This window comes from Aptenodytes patagonicus, chromosome 17 (genome assembly GCF_965638725.1).
Source record: "Aptenodytes patagonicus chromosome 17, bAptPat1.pri.cur, whole genome shotgun sequence".
Lineage (NCBI taxonomy): Eukaryota > Metazoa > Chordata > Aves > Sphenisciformes > Spheniscidae > Aptenodytes > Aptenodytes patagonicus.
The window spans coordinates 9769459-9797176 of record NC_134965.1 but is presented as its reverse complement, the minus strand read 5'-3'; the positions used below and the strand labels follow the sequence as shown (position 1 = coordinate 9797176).

Sequence of the window (27718 nt, the reverse complement as noted above, 5' to 3'; positions counted from 1 at the left end):
TTCATCCTTGTCCCCCCCCCCATTACACAAACCTGTCTACTTCAAGCTGAACAACATGTAGGAAAATTTCAGGAGTTTAGTATCTAATTTGCATGCCTTCCCACTCTTCTCCGATCTTAAATTTTGATTATTTGAATTTTCAGGTGCACAGGCGGGCTGCTTGCTTTGAAGCATGCAATGCCTGTTCTGCAGACAGACCTTTGTTTGGAAGCAATGAAGCAACAGCACATACTGCATTGTTAACCAGCAGAATTCTCTACACTGTCTTCTAGCATCGCATATGGAGACTGCTTCTGATCATGTTTATCTACTATCGTTGAGCAAGTTTATCTACTACTGTTTCTGTCTTAAAATAAATAATAGAAAAATCAAATTGGAATTGTCTTAGAAAGTTTTACTTAAAAGTTTATTTGCACATGGAGAAGGCAGGCTTAACTCTTTTGCAGGCCTCATTTAGCTGCGCATAGTTGCAGATACTATGATTACTATATGAGAAAACCAATGTCGTTGCCAAAAATTTCTTAAAAGTTCTGAGTATGTAAGATACCCCCTTCTTTTCAGCAACCCTATCCACATAAAAAGATCACCATCGAAAGTTCAATGTTTACTACACTATAAATATAGTATCATAAACTCAGAAATTATACTTTTAGGCAAAGAAGTCACAATTAGTAAGTATTTAGTTTTATGAGCAAAGATGTTTTAATGTGTCACATTTCAAGAGCATGAATCTTTCTTTACAGGAAAAGAAAAAAATCACTTCATAGATTTGGAGCTAGAGAGGTCCACAAGACTTTCTGCAAATTAAAAGTGCATGGAATACATGCATCATCCTTCATACATAAAATACTGTGTTCTCAATCCTATTGCAAAATAAGTGTTAAACAATATTTAGAGTGAAAAGTACCTGAAAAGAATCTCTCCTTGGAGGGAGAGATTAACTGAACATCCTCTTGGACAGCTGTGCAAGTTATCAACAAATGCTTTTCTGTACAAGTGGTTTAAAAATCACACAGCAAGTTCTGGAACATTCAAAACAATGATCTGATAGAACAAACATTCTACAGTTACCTCAATTCCACATTATTTTGTTACAAACAGTTATCATGGCCTAAGCCCTGTGCACTGGTGCTCAGGTTCACAGCCTCACCCATGCAACAGTATCTGTCTCAAGAGATCAAACTTTAGCTCTTGTACTAAAGCCCAAATGACTGAATAAATTCAGCAGCTTTTCCGGCACTGAACCCCTTCCCTCCCATGTAACTCGACTCATTCAAATTTCAGATATTAACTAGCAGACTTATCAAAGAGAGGTCATGTACAAGCAGCACAGTCAAAAGCTACATCAGATGTAGGAAGACTAGTGGTTGAAAAATGTGTTGAGCATCTTTCAAGGCAGAAGTTTCCAACACCACTGCTAAAGAGGAAAAAGATTACAATGAAATTAAAAAATTAAAGTTTGTCATTTCAATAACTGTGTTTTGTCATTCAATATAGAATAAAGCAAAATAGTTTATTTATGCAGTGATGAGGGGAACTTGAGAGAGAAACTAAGTCATCACCTGTCCCTTGAGAGATCAAGTCCAGAAATCAAGACTGGTATTTTAAAACTTAGCTTTTCCTAGCCTAAAAAAAAAAAGTTTTAACATGTGCTATTTGGTAGTATTGTCTAAAACCAGAATTATATTTGCATCTTAATATAGGTGTGCGTGTTGGAAACTCGATAGCAATAAAATTGAAGAAAACCACACTGCATAAAAAACTATCGGGAGCTACACGCTGGCTAGTAAACCAAATTAAGACAGAAAGGGTGGAAGTTTTTCATTTACCTACTGAGCTGCGTATGGAGCCTATTCTGTAACTATTCTGTGACTACTAGAAAGCAGGCAGAACTATGACTAGACTGATTCTTAGCAGTTATCTGACCAGACATAACTGGTCTGAAAGGGAAACAAGAAGCTTATAAGCACATAATAAATCATTTCATCCTTTTTCCTGTGAACAGTTAGGAAGTTACTTTTTCCTCTCTTCCATTCAACGAGCCTGATTAAATTAAGAGGAAATTGAATCTACAGCCATCTTAACCAGGCAGATATGTAGAAGGACACCCTTAACTTATTTGCCACCATTATCACATGTTCACTTAAATCGTAAATGCAGAAGGTTCTTCCACTTCATCCATGTAGAAATATTCCTCAGAAAGGGATTATAATGCAGAAACAAATATTATCCATCCAGATGGACTTGACGTTCTAACACTGACAGCCTACTGACAGACATAATGAAATAGCAAAGATGCTCCACAATTACAAGTATGGCACAGCAGCCAGTGGAGTGAAACAAGAGCCCTTCCAAATCTGAGCTAGCAAGGGAAAAAGATTACTTTAAAAGTTTTTATAACAGCGAGTACACCTTGCAGTAAATATACTCTTGCATCTGGCTACTATTATTAAGATCCATCATTTTCACATGAAGCTCCTTAAAAAAGTAGATACCATCACTAAACAGTAGTTTTGTTCCAGCAGTATCTGATGATTAAATGACTGAGCTTTATATATGTCATTGTGTATAATTAAGCTACAGTAACCAAATTCCTTCCGAAACCCCCTACCATTAACATGACAACACCAAAACACACAGGCATTGCAGGCTCAAATCTGTCTGACACACGTAGAACACCTGCTCACAATGACAGAAGAGCATGTAAGCTTCCAGAAATACCTTCCTATCTAACCCTATTCCATCACCCTTGGGGCGTCCTGGCTTTTGCCAGTGAAGTTACTTCCATGTCCATGCACATAAACTTAATGTACTTTTGTGGAGAGGAAAGACTAAAATTTACACACATCCTAGATTGGTGCTTGCTCCTTTTATAAGTATGCATATAAATCTGCTTTGGGTGAATTCATTTAATAGGAACAATTTAATTTGTTCCTGAAACTCCTGATGAAACTTAGTCTTCTTTGGTCCCTCACCCTAAAAACAACTTCCCATTCATCAAGCCAACAGACGTTAGAACTACAAATGTGCAAAAGACTTCTAAAACATCAGCTTCCTTTGTGAAAAGACTATTTCAAAGTAAGTGTAATCTATAACAAGTGTAATCTATAACAAGTGCAATCTTCCTTTCTGGAAAGCTAGCTACTGCCAGGCCATGGTAGCCTGACAAGCAGGTCAGAACCAGGGGCAAACCTAGACCCTGGCAGCAGAACTCAGTGCCAAACCCAGAACCTGGCTTAAATGCTGTATTTAGACCTTGACCAATAAGTCACAGTATTACCATCACATCAGAAAGGGGTCTAAATACAGTTGCAACTCAGGCTCAACATTCTTATCAGTAAGAATAATTGAGTATATCTATACTGACCAAGTGAGTTAATTTTGGTAAAAAAGTGACCGCCTTTACTGGCTAAACTATCTGGCTAGCCACAGACTCTGCTTTCTATTTCTCCTGTGCATTGTTTTTCTTTTTTGCCCTACAAAGTTATCTGAAAACTAAAAGCAGCACAAGAAATGCATACACACTGGGTACACTTTCAGAAATTCTTACATTTCTGCCCACTAGAATATAACTGGAATAACTGACATCTGCTTAGGAACACTTGTGACAGGTAAAATAATGCTTATTATCTACAGGTATCCTATCCAGCAACTTTCTTCCTAGTTATCACTATTTGTGAAGTGCACTGTTGCTAAATGAGCTATTTACAAATGTAAACTATGTAATTAAAGTTTTAAAATAAATAGACAACATTTACATTAGGTAGCAACTTGACAGCAAGGTAATAGATCATCCAATTACATCTTTCAAATAAAATGATCTGTGTATGCTGCTCAATTTTTAATTTTTTTTTTTAAATGAAGAAAATCCTTGGCTCACAATCTATTCTGCAAGAACTTCCTTGGTTTTCTTTCTTTATGCTGGATAATTGTGTAAAAACTCCTTAAGTTTTGTTGGATAGTCTGTCATCACTCCAGTTGCTCCCAGATCAAATGCCCTCTTGTATTCTTGTTCTTCATTCAGGACCCAAATATACACCTATGAGATGGGATAGAGACACAAATTATTACAGGAAATACTCAAATTAAAAAAAGGTGACTTTTGACCTGAATTGTTTCATGTGAGAGAGGTGATGCCGCATACATCTAAAATGATAAATGATTACACTGTGATGCCAAAGACATGCACGCAAACATATCCAACTTCTTTCCCCTCGCACTCCAAAAGGGGGCATTTTCTAGTGGCGACTCCAACTCCATTTCGTTACCTGAGACTTCAGATACTTCCAAGAGTCAAAATATTATTTTGTCAAAAGCCCAAAATAGGTAAGCAGTTAGCAGATTTTGTAGGCTTAAGTTTGAAGTGTGTGTGGGGAATCTTAAAGGGATTTAAATTAAAGAGTCTTCTTCCAAGCATACAATTCTTCCTTTGCAACTACAGAACTGCACATATAACAGCATAAGCTATTGCTCAGGAACCAAAAAGCAACTTATTATCCGAGCAACACAACAGAACATGCTGGGGAGAACATGAACCCATCTTAAGGCCATACCTGGCAGGTTCAAATTCTCACTAGGTTAAAAGCACATTTCTTTTAGCTTTGCCACACTGTACCTGAATGCCCCGAGCAGTGAGGTGGTCAAAAAGTGCTTTCCGCATTAGCAATCTGCAGAAAGGAGAAAGATATTATTTAAGAACTTGAAGTATATATGAAATTTTCAATGTCTGTTGACGTTCTGTAATAAGTTTTCCACAGAGCATTTAGATACAATGTTTTCCACAAGAAAGTGATCAGAAACCTAATTATAGAAAACTTTTAGTTCAAGCAACTCAAGACTGGTTAACACGGACACCCAGAAATTTGCATTAGCTATGCATATTTCTATCAACTCTTCTGAAGATCAAATCCAGCAGATTCCTCCTTCATCGTGCAGGTACCCTGTACCACGTCCGATGAATCAATCCCTTTGCTTTCAGAAGAGATTTTATCCTTCACACCGGAAGACATGAAAACTCTGCTGGCCACCCAAGAAATCAAACTAACAGATGGCAGACACAGAAGCAAGAGCCAGAAGACACTCACTGCCACCACATTCAACCTCTGAAAGCACATGACTAAGTTTCCTCTGAAGCACAGATATTCTTAAAATGCAGTGTGTAAGCCAAACAGTATCTCCTCTGACAACGTTATGAAACAGTCACAATGCCATGAAACGTGAAAGCCGCATTCTGAATCTACTTGCATGCTAATTAACTGAACACACTTAACAACAGAAACTAAATAGACTAAATTGGAATAATGCCCACTGTTAGTATGTTTCAGCGTATGAAAAATAAAAGCATACAGGAACACCTACGTAAGATTTGAATATGATTTATGCTGCACTGACAATGAAGCTAGAGGAAACTGAAAAAAATTACAACGTAACAAGTAGCTGTAGCAATAGCTAGTCTTAGTTGCTTGAGCCAACTGTTATATTGCAAAATATAAATACAAATTTAGTAAGATTAAAATCTTACGTGTCAGCTAGCCAGATAATAAATTTCTGGCTTCTTGTCATCTTCTGTGGTTCTTTCAGCCTGTTGAGGAAGAGGAAACAAAAGATTACCAGAGCACGGATTAAAATATTAGTTGAGATGTTCCTGCAAAAGGAACACAAAGGATTAATCTTGCAGTTTCTCAAATTAGCGCAGTAATTTCACTAAGACAGTGACTTAGAATTGGGTTACACAAGAGAAATGTGCTACATTTAAGAGAAGCAGCAGAGATGGGTATTCAGCAGCATTTTGAGTAAAGTATGAGAAACAAAGAGCACGTGAAATCTTGTATCCACCCTATTACTGACTTGCTGCTTGGCCTTATTCAGACTAATTTGTTCTCAAGAAAGAGGGAGAAAGCGCAAGAATTAGTTATTTGTACAGCGCTGCTACATATTTCTATCTAGATGGCATCAGCACAAGCTGTGTTGTAAAGGCAGCTGCATGAAGGCGGTATTTACAGGAGATGCTGTAAACAGTGAACATGGATATACACAGGCACCCCACACCAACAACTGAGTAACTCAGAGCTGGCTAGAGACAGGTTAAATACAGAGGAGCAAAAGATTTGCATAGCTTTCTCTTAGGAATATACAAAAGTGCCTGAACTAACAAAACAGTATCCTCGGTCTGAGGATACCGACTAAACCAATGCTCAAAGCATTCACTCGCTTTACTACCATTTCAGTGCAGCACCCACCGATGGACTCTAACTCACTTGAGGATGATTGAAGGCATGGGAATTTCCAAGAATTCTTCCTTGAAAGGAATGAATGGCAGCAGACCAGTGTAGAACAGGCCAAGAAGCAGGAGGACACGTTGCAAACAGAAGATGATTGGAATGTCAGCATTCTGCAGGACCCAGGAAAGAAAGATTCTAAATTATCTTGGTAGATTGTTGAGTCTGTTGCAATAAAATGTACTCATCGATACATGTTTGAAGTTTAGCACTAGCCTAAAGACTAGGCTGCCAACTGTTTATGATATGCCTGCCGCTGAATTAAAATTACTCTTTCTGGTAGCTTGTAATCCAAGCAGAAGTTTTACAAAATTTGAAGGGGCATTGGGACAGGAAAAGGTAAAGTTTCACTGGTCACAGTACTGCTTTTGTTACCTGCCTTCATCATCTTTCCAGACTGCGTGACACTATGCAGCATTTTGTCTTAGACTAGTATTACTGCAAAGAACAAGCTGTGCTTTAGGACAGGACTTGTTACAGTTTGGAATCACATCAACTCACTTCACAACACATTTCTAAAGACGCTGGTTTATGAACGAAAATATTTGGGCATTGATGCTATGAAAATGAACAAATATAACTGCTGTTCAGGTAGGAAATGGTGTGTTGTCCTGCACAGATAAATCAGAACAATATCTGTACTCTCAACTAGATCAATTTCACTCAGGTGCATAACTCCCTCGGACTAAGCACAATTTTAATTTAATTCTAAATTGTACAATTCCTCAGCACAAAAAGGAATAGAATCTATAGCTGTAAAACAGCTTTATACCAACGTAACTGTGTGTCAATTAGTGGCCACATCCATTATTTTCACAAAAAGAAACACACAATAAGCAATCCTTAGAAAAAAATGCTTTTGTACCAGATTAATGAGATGCAAAACAGGCTCTAAGAGTTCCTGGCATAAAATCATAACACCCTGTATTTTTATAGAACAAGAATAAAACATGATTAAGCTTAATTCCTCAAGTATCTTATTGCAGAGTATATGGGTGTTAACTGTGCTTGATTTATTGTAACAGTGTAGCAAGCAGAACACAATCTAAGTGCAAAACTTCTCATCACATCTGAAAGTCTGGCATAGCTGGCCAGATCTTGATTTACAGGGTGGTTTTCTGTACAGTTTGTCACCACACAGTAACAAGCAGGCAAGAATGAAGCTTAGCTGGACCCATTCTTACCTCCTTAAGACACTTTGATACAACCTCATAACTGACATTCCCCCATACCGTCAAATGCTCTCGCTTATACTGACTCACCAGCTCCGAAACCTGCAATATAAAAAAGCAGAACCCTAACATGTATCATTGAAAATTATGTGCAGAATTATTTAACTGAAACTCTACTTGTTACTTTTCAACTACAGAAGTCATTACAGAAAAGCCAGTTCTTCTATACTCTCTCCCATCTTAAGATGATCGCGCCGCTTTGACTGGAAAGAAACAGGTGTTCAGGTCAACAGATAAAAAGACAGACCATTCCACCTACAAAAAACCCCAGAGAATATAAGAAAACGAGATGGCAAAATAGTATCTGATGGAAAGCAGATTTCCTTTTCTGTAATGAAGATTCATCTTTACACTGACATCATGTTTTTACGATACTTTGGTAGGCAACAGTCTGTGAGACAACCCTTCATATGAAGTACAAACCAAACGTGTCTAGCAGCGTCGCATCAGTTTCATGTCAAGATAAAGGGTCAGTAGAGAGCTGTTTGCTAAATATCTTGCACAAGATCGCTTCCCTGTCTTCTGTATTACCTCATACATGGAGCAAGATCTAACACATGAAGGATGAAGCAGTCCAAGAACACAGATTTTAGTGTCACAGGCTGCTAGCAACTCCAAGAAACTTTTCTTCTGGAATGTCAACATCATTACATGACATTCAGTCTCAGTTCAGCGTAGATTTTCATGTACCTTTTTGATCAACACATTGTTGTTCACTTTGATGTCGATGTTGACAGGAGTTTGCGGAAATGCCTCAAACACCTCTTTCAGGAGTGGAATACGGTTGTCTTTTCCCTCGCAGTGACATTCTGGGGAAACAAGAAAGTTGTCACTGCTGTGACCATTTTTAATACACCACAGATAACAAGTGCTCTGACATCTCAGCTTTTATCTTAAAAAAAAAAAAAGTTCCTAGAATTATCACACTTTTAAACTGGAAAAAAAAAAAAAAAATTACTTCACTCAGTTGTAGTTAATTATGACAAGCTCACTTCCAGAATGAAAATGCCCTGAGCATACTGCACATTTAGGTTTGAACTTCATTAAATTCAGTTGTTATTTAGCAACAGTAAGAGTGCAGGCATCGTTGAAGTCCTGAAACACAGGCTCAGTTACCACATACCAAATGCAATGAGATTAATATGAAACATGACCAAATGAGAAAAACTTTTCCTTCTACGAAAATTTACTGGAGAAGCATAATGAGTAAAGGGAACAGAAGGCAAACCCCCCAAATTTTATTCTCTGAAACTGCTTGTGGCTCTAGGGAATTAACTGAAGGCTCTCACCATCTCTTTGTATTACTGTACATAAACAAAAGATATATGTGTGTGAAAATAACACATCATGGATCTCATCTTGGTGCATTTTAAGTATTTTGCAATTTTGAACAGAAATGTTTAACATAAAATTTGCTTGCTGGGCAATTCAAATATGGAAAGGCTACACAAGATAGTCACAAAGCCCCTCAAGCAAGCAAACACATCTGATACCATCTCTGGTAGCCTTTTCTAGGTAGAAGTGCTCTCAGTTTTAGCCTGTATGCTTTATTCAAGTTATAGTCCCGTGAACCACGGTTTTCACAAGAAAACAGGTTAAACTTTTTCTAGGTTTTCCTCTCTTGCAGCAATATTGGTACTAAACTTTAAGTCATACATACAGTAACTACTACTCTTTCCATTCACCCTTCTGAAAATGTCTGTATTATCTGACATCTTGTAGTACTTCAAGCCCAGAGTGTACCAGCACAATGGCATTTGAGTTCTAAAGAAATTATCTTCTGCCTTCTCTTTGTTTTTCGGAACAACAAATTTTCAATCAGCACCCTCTGAAGATCTCACAAGGGAACTGGAAAGCAGTGGCGAGGAGTAGACAAGCAAACAATTGAAATGCTTACTTGGAAAAAGATATCTTGCATCTTAAACTTAGTCACTGCCAAGTGGTATGAAAAAAATGTATTTTAGTTTCTAAAGCTAGGATTATATTCTCCTTTTAAAACTTCTCTCATCAAGACACTGATAGAAGCAAATCCGCTTTTCTGCTCCCTTTGCCAAAATAAGAAATCACCACACTACGATAGTGGAAAATTAGTTACTGGTACTGTAAATTGAAACAGCACAAGACAAAAAAACTTACCTTTCTGAAATGTGACATCCAACTTGCAGAGATATGGTGGAAGTTCCTTGAAAATGAAGGGAAATGGAACACTAATTCAAACGCAGGGATATAAGAATGACTTTTCTCAAAAAAGACAAAAAAATTTATAATTCAGAAGCTATGTAAGTTATCTTCAAAGACAAAAATAATTTTTTTTTAAATCTTCTTGCACCCAAAAAGTGATTTAGAAGCACTGTGTTCATTCATACTTCAACTATTTGGCATTCTTAGACTTGTGCTACCTGTCGCTGAGTAAGGCAAAACATTTCCAGACGCCTGTCTGAAAATTCTGAGAATTCCAGTTAAATATCAGATGGAAAGACAGTTCTGTAAAACAGGCTTTTAAAACTGTCAATGCAGGTGGGATTCATCTACCGGTTTTCACATTAAAAAGCTGGTCATACGAGAAGGAGCTTGTTGACTAAGCTTCCTTTGTCATCAGTATGGCAAAACAGGCCCACCTCCAGAAAGCTATTCATCCAACCTGCTATTAGACAGAGTTAATCACCCTCTGGAAACGTGCTGGTTTTTCTCCCTTGACTACACAGGGAACCTAGTGAACTTTTTTGTTTTGGTAAGACAAGATGAATCCCCTCCTTACTTCGGATACTAGACATACACACACGCGCACACAGCCTTCCTGCCCACCCCAGCCACTCTACCAACACATTTTTAAACATCATCTAGCACTAACGGTTTTTCTCCCACTTACAGAGTATTTGAGGTCGGATATGTTGACATCAACTCCTGTTGATCTCTTCAGGTTCTCATCATGGGACACAACCACTTGCTCATCTTTCGTCAGGTGACAATCTAGCTCCAACATATCTGTTCCTATATTAACCGCACTGGAAGCAAATAAGTCTGCCTTGAACCACACATATATTTCATACAGGTCCAAACCTAACACATACACGTTATTCAATTAAACTAATCCCAGTGGAGGTACTTTAGATGCTTTATGATGCAATGAATCCTCACAATCTTGCTGCAAAGCAAGAAGCAAATAACTGCTGCAGCAGGAAAGCTGATGCAAGAATAAACAACGTATTGTGGATCAGAGATGGGATTTGAACTTGGGAGCTTTGGCTCCGTCTTCCATACAAATCAAGCAGCACACCTGTCGACTGCAGCCTACCACCTCAGTATTGAGAAACCTACTTGTAAAGTATTGTTTCAGAATTTTGAGTGTGAAGTTTATTAGTATCAGCACACTTACCGCTGGAAGAAGCGAGCTCTTAAAAAAAGTAATCAATCTTGTGGTAAGCATAAACAACAAACGACAGGGATGTGAAAGCCTTTTTTTACTTGATTTAAGTTAATCAGGAATGGATGGATCAGGAAATCAGCAATGGTGCTTTCAGGCTTTTGGCTTTTTGGCTAGCAAAACTACATTTAAAAAAAATTATTATTATTTTAATGAAAAAGTTTTCATTTTAAATTTAAAAAAATAAACCACTAAACCACCCAGTCATATTTTTCAAAGAAAAACAGATTTTCCTGTTCCAATCTGCTGCTTTGCAAAGTTCTAATCCAATCCCAAGTCCACTCTGTAGAAGCTTAGCTCATAGGAGGAGTAAAGAAAGCAGAAAGTAGTAATAATATTGATTAAAAGTAAGTACAAGGAACCTCACACCAGAACAGAAAAACTAAGCTTTATTCCAGCGAGAAGTGAATTGCTCATTTCATTAGAAAAGATACTCAGAAGTTATCACTCCAGCAGAGAGCTAAAAGTCCCAGCCTGAACACTTCCTTCAAAACACCGGGCTATTCTTTTTATCCACCTACGAACAAACGTACAACATCTGTGAGTACAGCCTATACCAGACCCAAAGCTCTGTGACTTCAGTAACAGCTTTTTCCTTAAGAAAAGGGCTTTATTGACTGCTGAAGTACAGACGTGCCATAAACACTCACAAATGCAACAACAAAACAAAACAAAAATTAGAACATACTCCCATAAGTGTTTAACGCAATTTCTGGTCCAGCTGGGATAATGATCAAGAGGGGGGTTGTCAAATTAAAACCAATTTGTTAACTGTTTTCCAGTGCCACTAATTAAGAATTAGGAGAGGAACAAAATCCTATTACACATGGAAGATACACAGCCTGTTCTGCTTAATTTTTCCTCCTGAGGAAAAGCATCTCCAAATATGCTGCAGGAGATTTGCCAAATTTGTAGAAAACGTTCCCATCTAGTACCACATATTATCATTTAACCAGCAAAGTTTATCAGAAATATTACTGCTTAAGAAATTCAGGACTGATGCTGCACGGAAAAAGGAGAACAACAACTTGCCTTGTCAACAAATTTGAGAATTTGCCAGGCTCTTACTAGCAGCTTGCTGCTAAATAAGCTTCCTTAAAGTGCTGCGTTTTTTCAGCTGGAAATCAGTTTGTTCTGCAGCTCTGTAATAACACATCAAATCTACATTGCTCCAGAGAAGACTCCAGATGTTCTCCAGATTCAGAAGAACGTGTTGGATTGAGATCCAACTGCTCCAGAACTCAAACTGTGAAGCAGAGTCACATTTGCAGATTAGGACGAGAGCGCTCTTTGCTTGTGTTTAACTCCAACTGTTTTCAAGTAAAAGGGCATACCAGGAAATACGTAAGAAAAGCCTTACCTCGGAAACTAAATTCCATTAGGCAAGACCTAATGTAGCTCAATGTATAGAGTTTATAAATACTAAGTTGACCACGTACTTTTATTGCTGTAACTACAGTGTTTAAAGCTTTCTCTCTAAACCAAGTATGTTCATAAAAGAAAAGGAAATACAACGAGAAAAATATCTGGAGAGTTTACTTAGCAGCTTCCTGTCAAGAGAATGCTGAAGTACATGGCTGTATTAGGGACAATAAAACTTGTAATTAAATTCTTACGACATCTTTTATGCCAGATCCCCAAATACTTTAAGACTCTGCAAGTGTCTCTTTTAGCTTAAAATCAATTATTTTAAAATCAAAAACCATCATAGAAGCATTTAAATACAGTATAACATGATTACAGCCCCAAAAAATCTATTGGGTATTTTACCATGCAAACAAAAAAAATACTGTCTTTGGTACAAAAAGCTCATAATTGCTTTCCAGAATATTTGTAAGTTAAGCTAGTATCGAACTTGAAATTACCAATAAGGCTTCCCCCCCTCCATACACTTTGTTTATATATTACTAGAATAATTTCTTCATTATCATGCAACAGTATCAAATATTCTCCAATCACTGTTGAAGTGTAAATAGCATAAATAAAACTATTTACTTGTCAATACTTAGGTTACTGTCAACAAAGCAAAAACAAGGGGGTAGGTCTTACGTCGCAGACAAGCATTCTCTTTCGGATTCAACTATATCAATGGTCAAATACGCCTGCTTGTCCAAACTTGCAGAAACAGCTCTTGCAGGCACGCCCTATTTGGCTTCATGAAAAATCTGGTGGATTATAAATTTATTAGTTCATACCAGCCATCTGAGCCAATCCAGCTGATTTTTCACCATGCAGTTCACCAGTTTTCTACCCAATTCCTTTTGCTAGCTTACCAGTGGAGAAGGTGGGAATGAGCGGATGGGAAGGACAAAGCCTTTACCCCTCCAGAGGAAGCCAGAAGACTTTCTACTGCCTAATGCAAAGTAATCGCTCTGACTCTGCTTTCTGCAGAAGCGACATGCCTTTATTATTCAGCCAAGACAACTTCAAAACAAGTAACTGAACTTTGCTATTGGCAGTGGTGATGAGTTCAAAAAGTGGACCTTAATGCATTTGTTACACTATAGTCATAAAATAATTAAAATGGTCAGAAGAGAGTCAGACAAATGTCTGTATTACCACAAAACATTATTTGACTCCTAGCACAGTCCTTACTCTAAGTACTACAGCTTACTTCTGGGAATGAAATAAAAATAGGTATAACTTGCTTTGTAAGAGCCCCATACATATAAAACCAGTATGATACTAAATGGAAATTAAGAAATGGTTAAAAAGAAGCAGCACTTTCCAGAAACTGTGGTAGCAGACTTGAAAAAAGGCAGGCCAGTAGGAAAAAACCCGCAAAACTATGCTAAGCTTCCATGGAGATAGAAAATACTGCAGGACTTTCAATAGCACTGTTTGGTTGGGAAAGCTGGCACTCCTCAGTCTGCAAGGAAATGTGCAAACTGATGAGGCTACTTAGCACAAAGCAAATTAAAAAGACCAAACAAAACAAAGAGAAGCCTACATAATTTGGTCACTGCTCGTTGGCAGCTGGAGTTTTAGATATGCTTCTTTTTCAAATGCTTTTGAGAACCTTGTTAGAATTCACTACTTAAATGCTGGAGGCTTAAAAGCCTTTCCAGTACCCACTCCATTTTAAATCCCTAGATAAGAGGCTTTCACACATTGTGCGAATGAAGTACGTGTATGAAGGGAAAAAGCATAACAGAAACATTTTTAACAGCTTTACAGATGGTGCATTAGAAGTTAGTGAACAGTAGGATTTCAGTCACAGTAATTCTAGGAGACAAATTATTGACCTTCTATATAGAGGAGGGAACTGAATACCATGAAACTGTGGAATATCTAAGAGAATTGCTTACAGCCGTAATAGCAGTCAACAGATTCAGACTTCCTGAAATCCAGCCCTGTATGCTAATTAGCAGATTGGTATAGGCTATGATCTGAAATACCTTTTGAGAAACATCAAAGTATCTAGAAAAAACAGTGTATGATATTAGTTACGAAAAAGAGCTTTATAATGACAAATAAATTAATGGAAGCAATCGCCACTAAACATGGAAGCAGTATTGTTTCATGTTGTATTAGCTAGCACAGGAGGAATCGGGCCTCAGGAGTTTTATTTCCAATTGCCAGTCTACCACGTTGTTGTGTACCAATCATAGTTTGTGGTATCCCAATTCCTTCTTGCTGAAATTGGAGTAACGTTTAGCAATCCACAGAAGTCATCCAAAGGAGAGATGACTTTCAGAAATAGGACACTGTACCCCAAACAGCTGATGGAAGTCCTATCTTTCTTGATTGCTTCACTCACTAAAGACAATGAGAACACCGCTGATTTAGGCATTATTGGTTCCATTTGTACTCACTGGTGAAAGGCTGCCATCGTGTTTTCCAGGTTCTCTCCGGCACCTACAAAAATAACAAAAACTAAAACATGTACAAAACCGTTTTCCTCCCCTCAATCCCAGTGGAAATAAATAAAAAATAATGAATTTAAAACGTACATATTTTGAGGAAATATTTGGAGGAATGAGTATGAAGTTAAGAGTCAGTTAGAGTCAGAAATCCCTGTTGCTGCTAACCTACTGGGGAGACCCAAGAGACAGGACTTTCTCAAGATAAAAGAATTAAAAAAAAAAAAAAAAGGAAAAAACAGAAGGCTGTTACGTTGGATTTGTGTAACACTTTGAATATACAAAACAAAGTGTTTGTTTTACCAGCGGTTGGGTGCCCTGTTTTTCCTTAAAGGCATTGTATTTGGCTATGACAATATGGTCCACAGGCACAGGAACAGTATATGCAAAAAGTCTACTTCAGAGTTAGAGGAGTAGTAAGAGGAAAGGTGACAAGAGGAGGGGAAAAAAACAAACCAACCAACCCACCCCAAAACCAACAAGGAAAAAAAAAAGACTCTCTAAAGCTGATATTCCCTAAACGCATAACCCAGTTGATGCTCAAAGAGGTGACAACCTCCTTTTTCAGTGTAAGGATACTTCCTGAAACAGCACAAATCTGTCAATAAAGGTTTATGCTGCTGGCAAAGAGAGGTCTCATACACAAGGAATGAAACACACATCAACTCCAGTTAAGAAATGAAAGGACAAGCAAACCAGATTTTCTCTCAGGCAGGAATAAACTTGCCAACTCTTAAGCCATCATTCTCTACATAAAAATCTTTGAAAATCAGCCTGGTTAGGGACTGGAAAAGGTTGTGCCTTCTCCCTCCCTCAGAAAATAGGCAATATTATATACTGAAAAACAAAAGAACTTCAGGAAGACACATGTACTGATGAGGATAGCTATGCAAATTTTAACTACTCTTTGACAGTGATGAATGACAGACTTTGTAAACAACAATTATAAAAGCTTCAATTAAGGCCTTGCCTATTAACAAGGCCTTACCAGTACATACTTATCTAGGTCTGTGTTTAGTTACTTAATTAAAGCAATGCAATTCTATGCACGCATAACTAGCAATTTAAAATTGTTGTTATCAGGTTAGCTCGCATTGGTAAGTTTACAAAATGAAAGACTTAACTGACTTCGAATCATAATGACAAAATCTGCATGGTTTAACGTAAACCAATGCAGTAAGTCCACAGCAGCTTCTGTGATTAGACATTCACCAATATTTTATGGCATTTGATTGCAGAACTACGGATAGGCTGAGTGGCAAAAGTGACCGAGGGATAGAGGAGAGCATGAGAATCTCATCGTGTACTTCTGAAGATTGCCTAACAGATGGGAAAAACTTGCATAGGACCTGGATGATTAGTTATAAGGTGACTGCAATAAAAATTGAGGTTTTGGATAGCTTATCAACTGTGACAATATAGCCCATACATCCTGAATGGTAAAAGAGGGGGGAAAAAACTGAGTCGGTCTTCAATTTGTGAACAAAACAACAGTATCCTAACATTCCTGGGTGAAATTTCCAAAAGTAACACTTTAAATGACTGATCTAACAAGTCACATGTTAGGGAGGTAGGTATGGCGAGTCAAACCAGTTGGTAACGAAACGCCTGACCTGCAGCGTTTCAGGGAAATGAGGAAAAAAGTTGAGAGATCAGCTGAAACAGGAATTCTAAATCAGCAACATGGCTTTCACAAACCACACTCAGAAAAGGGAACTATGACAAGCAAGTGATTTGATGTACTAAATCATTTTCCCTCCATAAAAATGAAAAGGCTGGGCTGACTGAAGGGCTTCTGACATTTACGTAAATGCACCTCCAGATTCATATATCGTCCATTTGCGTTGTGAACTACATGCATCTGCCATGCAAAAATTACCTTCCCCGGCATACTTTAGCATCCTGTGAGCCAAAATGGCCACATCCAAACATTATGATTGCATACTCTAACTCTGAAAGCACCACCATGGGACAAGAGGGAGTCAATGTCAAGCACCGGCTCAAGGAGGCGACCCTTAGAAGTTCTGTTGTTTTGGGTTTCCCCCCCCGACAATGTAAGCAAAGAAGCGCGTTAGGAAGAATGTTGCCAGCAGGTCAAGGGAGGCGATTGTTCCCCTCTACTCAGCACTGGTGAAACCATATCTGGAGTACCGTGTCCAGATCTGGGCTCCAAAGTACAAGACAGACATGGATCTACTGGAACAAGTCCAGAGAAGGGCTGTGAAAATTAAGGGGTGAGAGATTCTTGCATACAATTAGAGGCTGAGGGTGCTGGAATTGTTTAGCCTGGAGAAGAGAGGCTCGGGAGGATCTTACCAACACGTAGAAATACTGGATGGGAGGGAGTAAAGAAGACTGAACCAGACTTTTCTCAGTGGTGCCCAGGGAAAGGACAAGAGGCAACGGGAACAAATTGAAATACAGGAAATTCAATTTATAAACATAAGAAAACCCCCTTTTTTTATTGTAAGAGTGATCAAACTGTGGAACAGGCTGCCTGGAGAGGTTGTGGAGCCTCCGTCCTTGGATGTATTCAAAACCTAACTGGACAAGGTCCTGATCAACCTGCTCTAGTTGCCCCTTGCTCTGGTCAGATGAGATGATCTCCAGAGGTCCCTTCCAATCTTAACTATTCTGTGATTCTGTAAAAATCATCATGCTACCCTGTCTCAAAGACCCCGCAATCCAGCCCATGCAGCTGGCATTAATAAAGGACTCTAAGACAGACTACCAAGACTTAATTATTGATCTCAGAAATGACCGATTTTAAAATTATGCAGAAGTGAAGAAATAATTCGGGGATGCTTCCACTGAGGAGCTATAAACTGAGATAAGAAAATCCTTGCATGAAGAAAGAAGCAAAATCAAAACCCACAGGCTTAAAACAACTTCACATACAAGGCTTCATCTCAGAGAGGAAAAAGCCAAACAAGTGTTATCTTGATCTCCGAAGTTAATAGGAGTAATGCAATAGGAAACCTGACACGGCATCTAAAGCTACAGGATGACTAAAGCCTGATGAGAACTTAAGTCCCACAGGAATTTAAGTTACAAGGTAAATACTGCAGAGAGCAAAGAGTAAGTCATCTTTAGTCTCATAGTACCCGATGAGCAAACAGCTGCCGAGATGTTAAGGGCTGTACTTCTACCATAGGTGTGTTTCACAGTATACACACGGACACAGAACAATTCAAAGACCGTGGACTTTGTCTCTGAATACCTAATGAATAATCCTCCCATTGAGTAAGGTTTTCCTGTTGTTCTAATGGCGCTTAGTGCAACTGGCAACTTGCATTCTAGGCTTAGGGCTCTATATCTTAACTAAGGTCATTGCAAAGAAGTGAGAACAAAAGAAGATTAAGGAGATCATACCAAGTTCCAACAAAGTAATCTGCAAGTTTTTAATAGCTTGCAAATTAACAAACAGGTAACAATCAGAATTGAGAACCTTTGGTCCTTGAATGAAAATACATACCTACCAGGAAACGGCTAATATACGCATTCCAAACCAAAAAGTGCATTTTATGCTATACTTAAGACTATAGTTATAAAGAAACTTAACCTGTTGTATAAACTAAATGAAAGAAATGCAACTAATAAAAATCTATAAGAGATCAGCTCTAGTTTTTGTATTTTAATAATTCAAGGTAAGGACCATTGGCTAGAACTGTGATCAAACACTGCATAAACTGGCACTAGATATGACATTGAAAACTGTTTAAACTCAGCATCTGACATCTCTCCCACAGAATTTCGGGAAAAATATTTACTAGAAAACTGACGGACTATTTTCACGAATTGAATGAGGCAGCAGGGAAAAGCACAGAACTGATCCTCACAGAACAGGAAAATACAATTTGCTGTATTTTTTTTTTCCTCCCAATGCTTTGGAAAAGGTAGAAGAAACTTTAAAAACATCTTTTAGCTATTTTAGATAGAAGCAACCAGCCTACCCACAAGGCCTTGGCACAAGGTGTATGGAGGGGACAAGACTCTCAAAATGGGATCGGGTTTGCCACGGCACTGAACCATTAACTGTCTCCAACAGCAAGGGGAGCAAGAACAGAGTCACAGCAAACTGCATTTCTTCTGAAACCAGAAAGCAAAGCAAACAGGCAGTCAGAGGCAAGAAGATTGATCTTTTGTACCTGATCTAAGCAACAGCCAGCCGCCTCCCTCATTAGGAAGAGAAATACCGTAACACCGAATCATTAGGAAGAAAAAATGTATACGTTTGAGAGGGAAACCATCACGATCGGAACCCACGTAAAACAAGCTGATTTCGGCTGACGCGTTTTAAGTTCGGAGATTAATTCAGCTTTGAAATCAAGCACTGGTCAGCAGGTGGCACCTAAAATTAGGTTGCGGGAGGAAGGTTTAAAGGGAGCCCGCTGCGAGCGACGGGCACCGCGCAGGAGCCCCTCAAGACCCTCCCGACAGGGCTCTGGCAGCGCCCGCCCGCACCAGGCGTCAGGGAGAGCAGCGTCCTGAGGGAGCGGGGAGGCGTCGCCCCCCAGGGAGGGCCGCGGGAGCCCCCTCAGCGCCCGGAGCCGGGGAGGGCTGCAGCCCTCAGGAAGCGGCGGGCGGCCGCAGCCTTCGCCCGCCTGAGGCGAAGGCGAGAAGCGGCACCCCCCGGGGTCGCGGCGGGCAGGGAGCCCCCCCCGCACTCCCTCACTCACCGCCGCGGTGGGAGATGTGCCGGCAGCGGAAGCTCTGCCGCTTGGGCCGGTGGAGCAGCCCCGGACACTTGAGGAGAAGCGCCGAGGTGAGGACGTATCCGCCCAGCGTGGAGAGCAGGTACAGCGTCGCCGACATCCTTCACCTCTCGCCGGCTAACCCCGCTCTCCGCCCGGCCTCGCCCGTCCTGTCCCACCCCTCGCCCGGCCCGGCCCGCTGCCGGCTCCCAGCGAGGCGGCGGCGATGCGGGAGCCGCTGCCACTGCGGCCGCGCAGCCGCACCGCCTCCCCTCCGCCCCCGAGCCGGGGAGGAGGCGTCAGTGCGCAGGCGCGGGGGGGGACCCCCGCCCTTCCCGCCAAGGGCTCGGCCGTGAGGCGGGATCCCCTGAGAGGGGCTCGGCCGCCTCAGCCCGGGGGGGGCTCGGCTTCAGCCCTCGCACCTCCGCGCGCCTGTCACGGCTCGCGCTTTTTTTTTTTTAAGCAGTTAACAAATGCTGTGAGCGATTTCCAATTACACACTTTAATTTCCCATTTTGCTTTCCCCGCTGCCTGTGGCACGGCCACGTCTCGCAGAGACAACTGTTCTCTGTAGTGCTTTTCATTTTATTGATTGCGCTTGGGAATCATTAAGTGCTTGTTAAATCTAAATTCATTAGGGCGTGCAGAGGGAGATACTGTCTTCTTCACAGACAGAAGGAAGTGTTTCTCCACACCCAGCTGATCAGGGAGATCATACGCCGAACAGAAACCAGGCCTCAACTCTGGTCATGCAGTATAATCACTGTATTATAACAAATTGGCAAATTAAATTTTGTATGCATGCTAATTAAAAACAAATATTCTAGAAATTAAATTAGGTCTCAGCATACAGCCACTATCACTAATACATCTTACCTTGACAAAAAGTTGGAAATTGATTTACTGTGACTAATTTTTTTGGCACCACCAGCCACGTGCGAAGCTCGCAGGATTTAAGCTACCTTTCAGTACATCATGTAGCACATCTTCTGGAAAGTGTAGTATAATTACCCAAACTCCCTCAATTTCAGATTTGAACTGGGCCAAAACCGTCCTTTTAGCAGCCAAAAGTCTGTTTAATCACTGCAAGTCAAGCTATACCGACAATTAAGCTGCAGTTGCTTATAATGAACAAGCTTATACAGCTCTACATTTTCCACAGACTGACCAGCAGGTTTAGTTTCCAAAGAGATCTGTCATTCCAAAACATGAAGTTAAGCTGGCCTTTTCACAAAATCTGACCTATGAATACAAATACAGTAAAATATTCCAACTTGATATAGGTAAGCACAGTTTCGGGCTGCGGTGTTAATACAAATCAGAACTGCAATGCTTTTTTTTTTTTTTAAGACAAGATCAAAGACAAACAATTTCTCACATCACCACATTAAATGCATCTATTGTTTACATACAAATAGCTTGTTTAGAAAAAGAGAAAAGATTCTGCCTATCATTGCCTCAATATGACAAAGGAAACTCTTGATTTCAGGCAATGCTAATTTTTACATATTCCTAAACATGTATGTAGAAAGACAGGATGGGGAAAAGCACTATCATCAAAACATCTAGTAATACAGGCTCAGTATATTACAATAGCCATCTTTTATTTTTTACATAAACGGAAAATTTACACGTCTCCTGGACTTCTTTACCCACTTTGATATCAGACCTTATTTTCAATCTTACTGTGTTTCAGTGACATACAGCAGGCTTCACTAGGTCACCGTGATAGCTGTTGGTAAGAGACATGAATCAAAATCCACGATTTGGATTCAGGATAGTCTTTTTAAACTCAAATCAATCTACCAGAATAATTCTTATTGTGTAATCGCTTTCAGTATTCCTCGGAGAACTTTGTAACTCATTAATTGTTGGCTTTCTTTGGGAGGAAAGCAGGGTCCACGTTCTGTCACGTACGCGTAAGGAAATCTAAGCACCCACAGTCCATCAGATGGAAGGGTTATTTCCTGCTTCTCAGGGTAAAACACAGGACAAGGTGGTGGCCCTGGTTGAACCTGAAATCAAAAGGAAATACAAGTAGATAATCAAACATCATTAGAATTAAAAAAAAACCCAAACGTAAAAGCAAACTGAATCCAAGGAAGTCTAAGTCTTGCCTACAACCAGGATCTTACCCGCTTGAGCACACTCCAGGAAACCACTGTGCCGTTACTGTGAGACATCCATAAATTTCTAATTTTATCACAGTGAAGATGCTGAATTTAAGGCTGCAGATTAGGTCCTACCAAGGAGATCCACAACACAAACACCAGCCATTTGCCTCTCGGGCGGTAGTAAATGCTGTGTTAACAGCGGATTTCAATACTGTAGCACAGCTATCCCTGAGCTGTTATCTCACTCCAAACCAATGTGAATTTTCAAGGATTTCAGTAACATTTAATATGGCTCTTGTATAATTTGTATTAAAAGATTCAGAAAGTCTTATTCACACGAGGAACCGATGCATGGAACCCACAACACAAAGCGTAACGGATTTCCCAAATAAAAACCACACCCTTAGGAGTCAAAAGCTGCGATACAGACGTAAGCTGGGAATGAAGAGCAAAATAAGTATCAGCACACACTGAACCTTCAGTTCTTGCCTCAGTTTCAAACAATAACATGATAAATCGCAAACCGCATTGAAATTTTGGTGTTGGTGCCAGGTTTCAGTCAGTATTCTTCCTTGAACTTCTAAAACAAAGCAGGTTCATATCTGAGTAGCTGAAGGTGTTCCCTAAAAGAAGCCAACTCCATTGTCTTGTGATTCGGTTTTAAGGATCTTGTGGCACCTCTCAAACAGCTCGAAGGGTTACAAAATGTCCCAAACCCGCCTCCCCCCCACCACTCACAGGGACATGTTTTGTGCCGACTGTTGTTATTCAGTGACACTACTATACAATGAACACCAATTTTCTTGCCATAGACTAACTAATAATAAGCACTTATGCGCACGCAGTAGTATTTCATACAGCAGTAATTGAAGGAAGATACACTTGTTCATATTTTACTACCTTAAAAAGCAAGAAAGTGTAAGCAGAGCTTTTTCTCCATTTTTTAATACACATTTGAAAAGGGGAAAAAAGTCTCCAATTAAAAAAAACAACACCTTTTCACTGCCTAAATTCGAAGGGTAACTAATAATAATTCATCTCAGCAATGAGTCACTGCTTTTCTCTATGACATTTAAAAAGATAAATTCATTCTTACACAGCCATTACTCACTTGTTACCTTTTTAAAAAGAAGCCATTATTAGAGTATGGAATGCTATTAATTCATCCTTGAGAAAATATTTTTTAAAACTTATTTTATACAAAGTATAAAGCTGGCATAAGCCAATCTTGAAAAAAACCAAAACCCTGTTTATAAAACAGCTACTTTTGGCAACTGCTGCCTTAGAGAACGTGACTGAAGTTGGTTTGAGTTGGAGTTTCTGTGGCATCCCTCTGACACCCTCTGCCTATCTCCCTTGTGCCTTCCAGTCCTGCAATAACCAACCCTTTCTCTGCAGTTACCAGGTTCCCTCTTCCATTTCTTACCTGAGGCGTTAATGTGATCTGCAGTGGAGCATCAGGAACCACCACAAAGAGTCTCATGAACTGAGCGTAATGTGGCTTGAGTCCTCGTCCCTGAGTCGACGACAGGATGTACAGCGGCATGTCGGAATTGAGGGCTTTGATGGCGGACTCCTTTGGCCCCCCTCCCATCACTTTCATGACCTTATCAGGCCCTGAACACATGAACCTCCTACCACGTGCGTCTTCGTATTCAAATCCTACAAAAGCTCGAGCTATGTCATCTCTCCGTCTTCCTCTGCCCATCACAACCGCGCTTCTTTTTCCAGGAACAGCCTTGTTAGGTGCAGGCCAGGAATTGGTATCTAAGTCTCCTTCATCTTCAGTTCTCGTCCTGATAACAATGTCCCAAGGCATTAAATAGTTTGTTCCCGGGATAAAACCTTGTTGATCTAAACCTGTGTGGAAGTTATAAGCCTTAGCAGGCCCCAGCTTAACCAGTGACCAGCTGGAGAATTTGGGCAAAAGGCCTTTGGGGCAATTAGAATGGAGCATCCCAGGGAGGTACTCGACAGTGGATGCCTGGCGATCTACCAGGCTTGGCCTTTTCTCACTTTTGGAGTCCCCACTCTGCCCGTGACTTTCTGCATTGTCCCCTCCACCCTGGGCGTCAGGCGGGTAAGTGCCCAAGCTGCCCGTCGACTGACCCAGGCTGAGGGCTAAGCTCAGGCCTGTGCTTTCTCCCTGAGTCTGAGGTTCTTTTTCTTTAAGTTTCTCAGTCTCGCCTTCCAGAGGGGCAGGAGACGACTCATCCCGAGCAGGTGCCGGATCAGGTGTGCTTGGCTGAAATACGGGAAAGTTGATGTGCTCCAGTTTCCCACAGCATTTTTCTTCCAGCAGCTATGAGAAAGAGAATGTGGTTAACTTTCCACCTTCTACCTCTGAGACGAGGGAGTTCAGAGTCGTAACATTCAGCAGCTACAATTAAGATTCAGGAGGTTTGTGCTACGTGAGAACCAAAGCAGCGATGGGAATACAGCCCACAGACATAATGGATTCAAAATTCACATGAACCAACACGCTTGAAGCGTAAATAGATGCTCCTGCGTGCATGCACTGGTGAAGACTGGAACTGCCCGCTCTGGTCAGCCCACTGTGCAAACAACTTCTGCTCCCAGAAATATCTCCCCCAAGCAACATTTACAAGTTGATAAGGCTAAGAGGAAACTTACTTGTAGTCACTTCAGAATACAGGCTTTGTTGACGAAGCAAAAGCGCTGCCTGAAGCAAAAATAGAGACCTAATAGTTACCTGGTAGAAGTCATAGTTAGCTGCTTTGATATCAAAGGGGTCATCCCGAGGAGCTTGTTTCCTTCCACAGTTACAGGCACCAGTGGAACGAGCCCGGCTGTTGTGGTACAGAACTGGAGGATTTCTGTCTGCTTCTGGCTTTTCCCCTGAAAGCAAAATCAAACCCTAAATTGCTCACCATTTCTAGAGATTCTTTAATTCCCTCCATCCACTGCTTCCTCCTTGCTATATACATATGCAAAATTATTTGCCAGCGATGCCAGTTTGTCAAGCAACTCCCTCCCTTTCTCATTTTTAATACAAAGTTCCAGTGTAGGTTATACCACTAAACTGAATCTTCTTTGTTCTTACAACCTCTTCCTAAAAGGCATAAATAGTTCTTCTGTCTGCAATAAGTGTCTCTCAGACAGTTTCTATGCCTTGACTGACATCAATCAAGTTATTTAAAAAAAAAAAAAAAGGGGGGGGGGAGGGGGCAGTTACGCTTCCTAGAGAACTTTTGTTCTCTTACACATCTCTTGTTAGGAGGACTCCAGTGTAATGTCTCTAATTAGCAAGACGGAATCAAAGTTACTACTAAAATCAAAGTTACTACTAACAGTGCACTCGCTCCTAAACGTTACTCAACATAAAGGAAACCTGCACAGCAGCTCTGCTATAATTAATCCCCCTTTAGACAAAACTTTACAGCTGCCAAGCATTCATCTTCCATAAACATGCGAGAGTCAGTGTTTTCAGCCTAACATGAGACATTTTAAAGCAGATACAAATTTAAACCACGAAAAACCCCGTGACAAGTGAGCTGCTTTACCCGCTTTTGGCAGCAGATGAAACTTATGCACGCAGTGCTGGTCAGTTAAACTTCGCTCTTCGCAAAGCTGATGCCCGTTGCTCCAAAACTTGTAACAGTCCTCGTTAAGCTGCATGGCGTACTTATGAAAGGCTGGGCCGCGGGCATGCTGACTGTACACACGCAGGGCCTGCGCCAACTGGTTCTTATGGACCGTCATGGTGTAATTGTGGGGCAGGTTGGACTGATAGGCGCTGTGGGCCATGGGGAGAGCTTTCTGGCAACGGTTTTCGGAGAACTTGGTGTCTATATCTAAATAGCCTTCCAAGACTTTGATGCTGCCCATGATTTTTGAGCTCAGTTCCCCAGTGAGAGAGGTCGGGTCATCATCTTTGCCCTCAATGGTCACTTCATACAGTTTTAAAGCTGCAGCAACCCACTTCTGGTAGGTTGGGAGCTCGAAGTGAGAGGGCTGCGGGTTCCTCCCCACGCTGTCATCAAAGCCCTTCTTGCTGAGCACCAGCTCCACGTGCTGCCACAAGAACTCCTTGAGGGTGCAGTCCACAAGCTGTCCAGAGGAGCTGGAGCTGCTGCTGCTGCTCTCTGCATGGAAGGACAGCTGCTGCCTGCCATGCCGCATCATCTGATACCTCCTGGGTCCCGACAGGGTGGGAGCCAGCAGCGAGTCGGTCTCCCTCATGGTGCAGTTGCTCCTGAGTTGGTCAAGAAGCATGGCCACTGGATCATCTCCGTCCTGGGCCCCACCAGCCACGATGTACACGAAGGCCTGGTTAGCAGGCACGGTGAACAGGCAGTTGATGCTCTGGTTGGTTAGCACCCTGCTCTTGCGGAAGATGCGATAGATCTGATCCTCCAAAGCATGCTGCAACCTCCTCTTGGGGGAGTGCTTCTTGGGGGGTGGCTTTTCCAGGTGACCGCAGGGGTCCTGGCCCCTGCCCGGGAGGGGATCCACCTTCAGGGCCCCATTGAGCTGGAAGAGGAAGAGGAGGCGTGGAGGGCACGGCCTGCAGTTGAGCTTCCACTCCTTGCCGACCGGGCAGTCTTTGATAGCAGCCTTCAGGGAGGGCAGGACCTTCTGCCGCAGCCCGTCCAGCGCCCTGAAGACGCGGTCGTAGGTGATGTCGAAGGAGCAGGTGGGGTGCACCAGCAGCAGGATGTGGCAGACAGAGAAGAGGTAGAGGAGGCTCAGGCAGTGCAGCTTCTCCTGGTGCTTCCAGAACTCGTGGGCCTCGGCGTGAGGCAGCGGGGCCGGGCCGCCGGAGGGGTGGCCGGGCCCGGCCTCCCTGCTCTCGGCTGCCGCCAGGTCCCCGCAAGCCCGCAGCAGCTGCGGGGTGTCGCAGATGGAGGTGAGCACCAGGTACAGCACCCGGCTCTCCTGGCTGTAGTAGGCCTGCAGCTGGTTGTAGTCCTTGGCCGCCGGCTCGCCCTCCTGCCCCGGGGCGCCGTCCGCCAGCTCGGGGTCCTCCTGCTCGAAGAGGGGGAAGACCTGCCGGTCGCACACGGTGCTCACCAGGGCCTCCTTCTCCGAGCACAGCTGCAGCGCCGTCTTCCCGAAGATGCCCACCACGCACACCTCCTCATCGCCGGCGGCCGCCGCCGCTCCCGGCCCCGCCGCGGCGGCGGTGCCGCCGCCGCCACCCCCCTCGGCGGCGGCCGTGGCGGCCAGCAGCAGCTCCCGCAGGCTGACGGGCCCCACCGCCGCCCCTCCGGGCGGCCCGGCCGGCAGCGGCATGGCCCTGCTCCGCCTGCGCCTCGCCCGCTCGGAAGCGGCCGTGCCCCGGCCCCCCGCGCATGCGCAGCCCCGCCTCGTCCCGGGGAGAGCGAAGCGTGGGCGCGATGGCGGCCGCCCCTTCAAGCGCGGTGGGTGCCAGGCAGAAAGGGGGGGGGGTGGGTCTGCCTAGGCACGGGCGGAGGGAGCGGGGCTGCGGGGGGCGCACCACGGCAACACTTCGCAATAAGCCGGGAACGATGAGACAGTGAAGTAGCTGAGTATTGGGCAGCACGTCATCGACCGTGGAAATCTCACAGCCCCGCTTTTCAGTTCTGGGGTGCGGTGGTTCCCCCCGAAAGGCGCGGGGCAGGCCGGGAGGGCAGTGCTCCCACAGACCGTGCCGGGATGGCGGGTCACTGCCGTTGCCACGAGAACTCGCGCTCTACCATCATCTCTCTGGAAAGCGCCTCGGCGGCTGGCGAAAGCAGGTCCTTGTCCCGACCCGGAGCGGCGGTACAGGCGCGTCGTCTGTCCACCACCGTAGCTCCTGGCGAGCTTGACCGTAAACTCGAGGAGGCTTTTGGTTCCTTGTCTTTAAGCGGCGCAGTCTTTTAACGTGACGGGTGGATCCGACACCAGCCACAAGCGATACATGCTGCGATCGCTTCATACACTCTTACACAAAATTGAACTGTTTGTGGAAACTCGCGGCCTTTCACTTCAATAACATCAGAGTGCTAAAGCTGCCGCTTTTCTTTGAACCTGTGTAGTTACCGTCAAGATCTTTCTTGTTAAAAAAAGAGTAAAAACAATACTGAATTTCAGCAAACACGCACAGACATATTACACCAGCGCTGGGAACGTAATAGTCCCTGCTT

The 27718-nt window shown here is 42.2% G+C and overlaps 2 protein-coding genes across 2 annotated transcripts; both read right to left on the bottom strand.

The window, feature by feature from the left end:
• Positions 1–591: 591 nt before the first annotated feature.
• On the bottom strand, positions 592–19698 carry GDPD1 (glycerophosphodiester phosphodiesterase domain containing 1). Its single transcript, XM_076354442.1, has 10 exons — positions 19477–19698; positions 14750–14792; positions 10380–10515; positions 9647–9692; positions 8201–8319; positions 7463–7552; positions 6258–6391; positions 5522–5581; positions 4616–4667; positions 592–4039 (listed from the first exon to the last, which is right to left on the bottom strand). Exons 1-10 carry the CDS (start codon positions 19610–19612, stop codon positions 3917–3919), a joined length of 939 nt encoding a protein of 312 aa, XP_076210557.1. The 5' UTR covers positions 19613–19698; the 3' UTR covers positions 592–3916.
• A 276-nt stretch (positions 19699–19974) lies between these two features.
• On the bottom strand, positions 19975–26861 carry SMG8 (SMG8 nonsense mediated mRNA decay factor). The gene is made up of 4 exons (XM_076354462.1): positions 25130–26861; positions 24319–24464; positions 23032–23907; positions 19975–21506 (listed from the first exon to the last, which is right to left on the bottom strand). Exons 1-4 carry the CDS (start codon positions 26859–26861, stop codon positions 21309–21311), a joined length of 2952 nt encoding a protein of 983 aa, XP_076210577.1. The 3' UTR covers positions 19975–21308.
• Between the last annotated feature and the right edge of the window lie 857 nt (positions 26862–27718).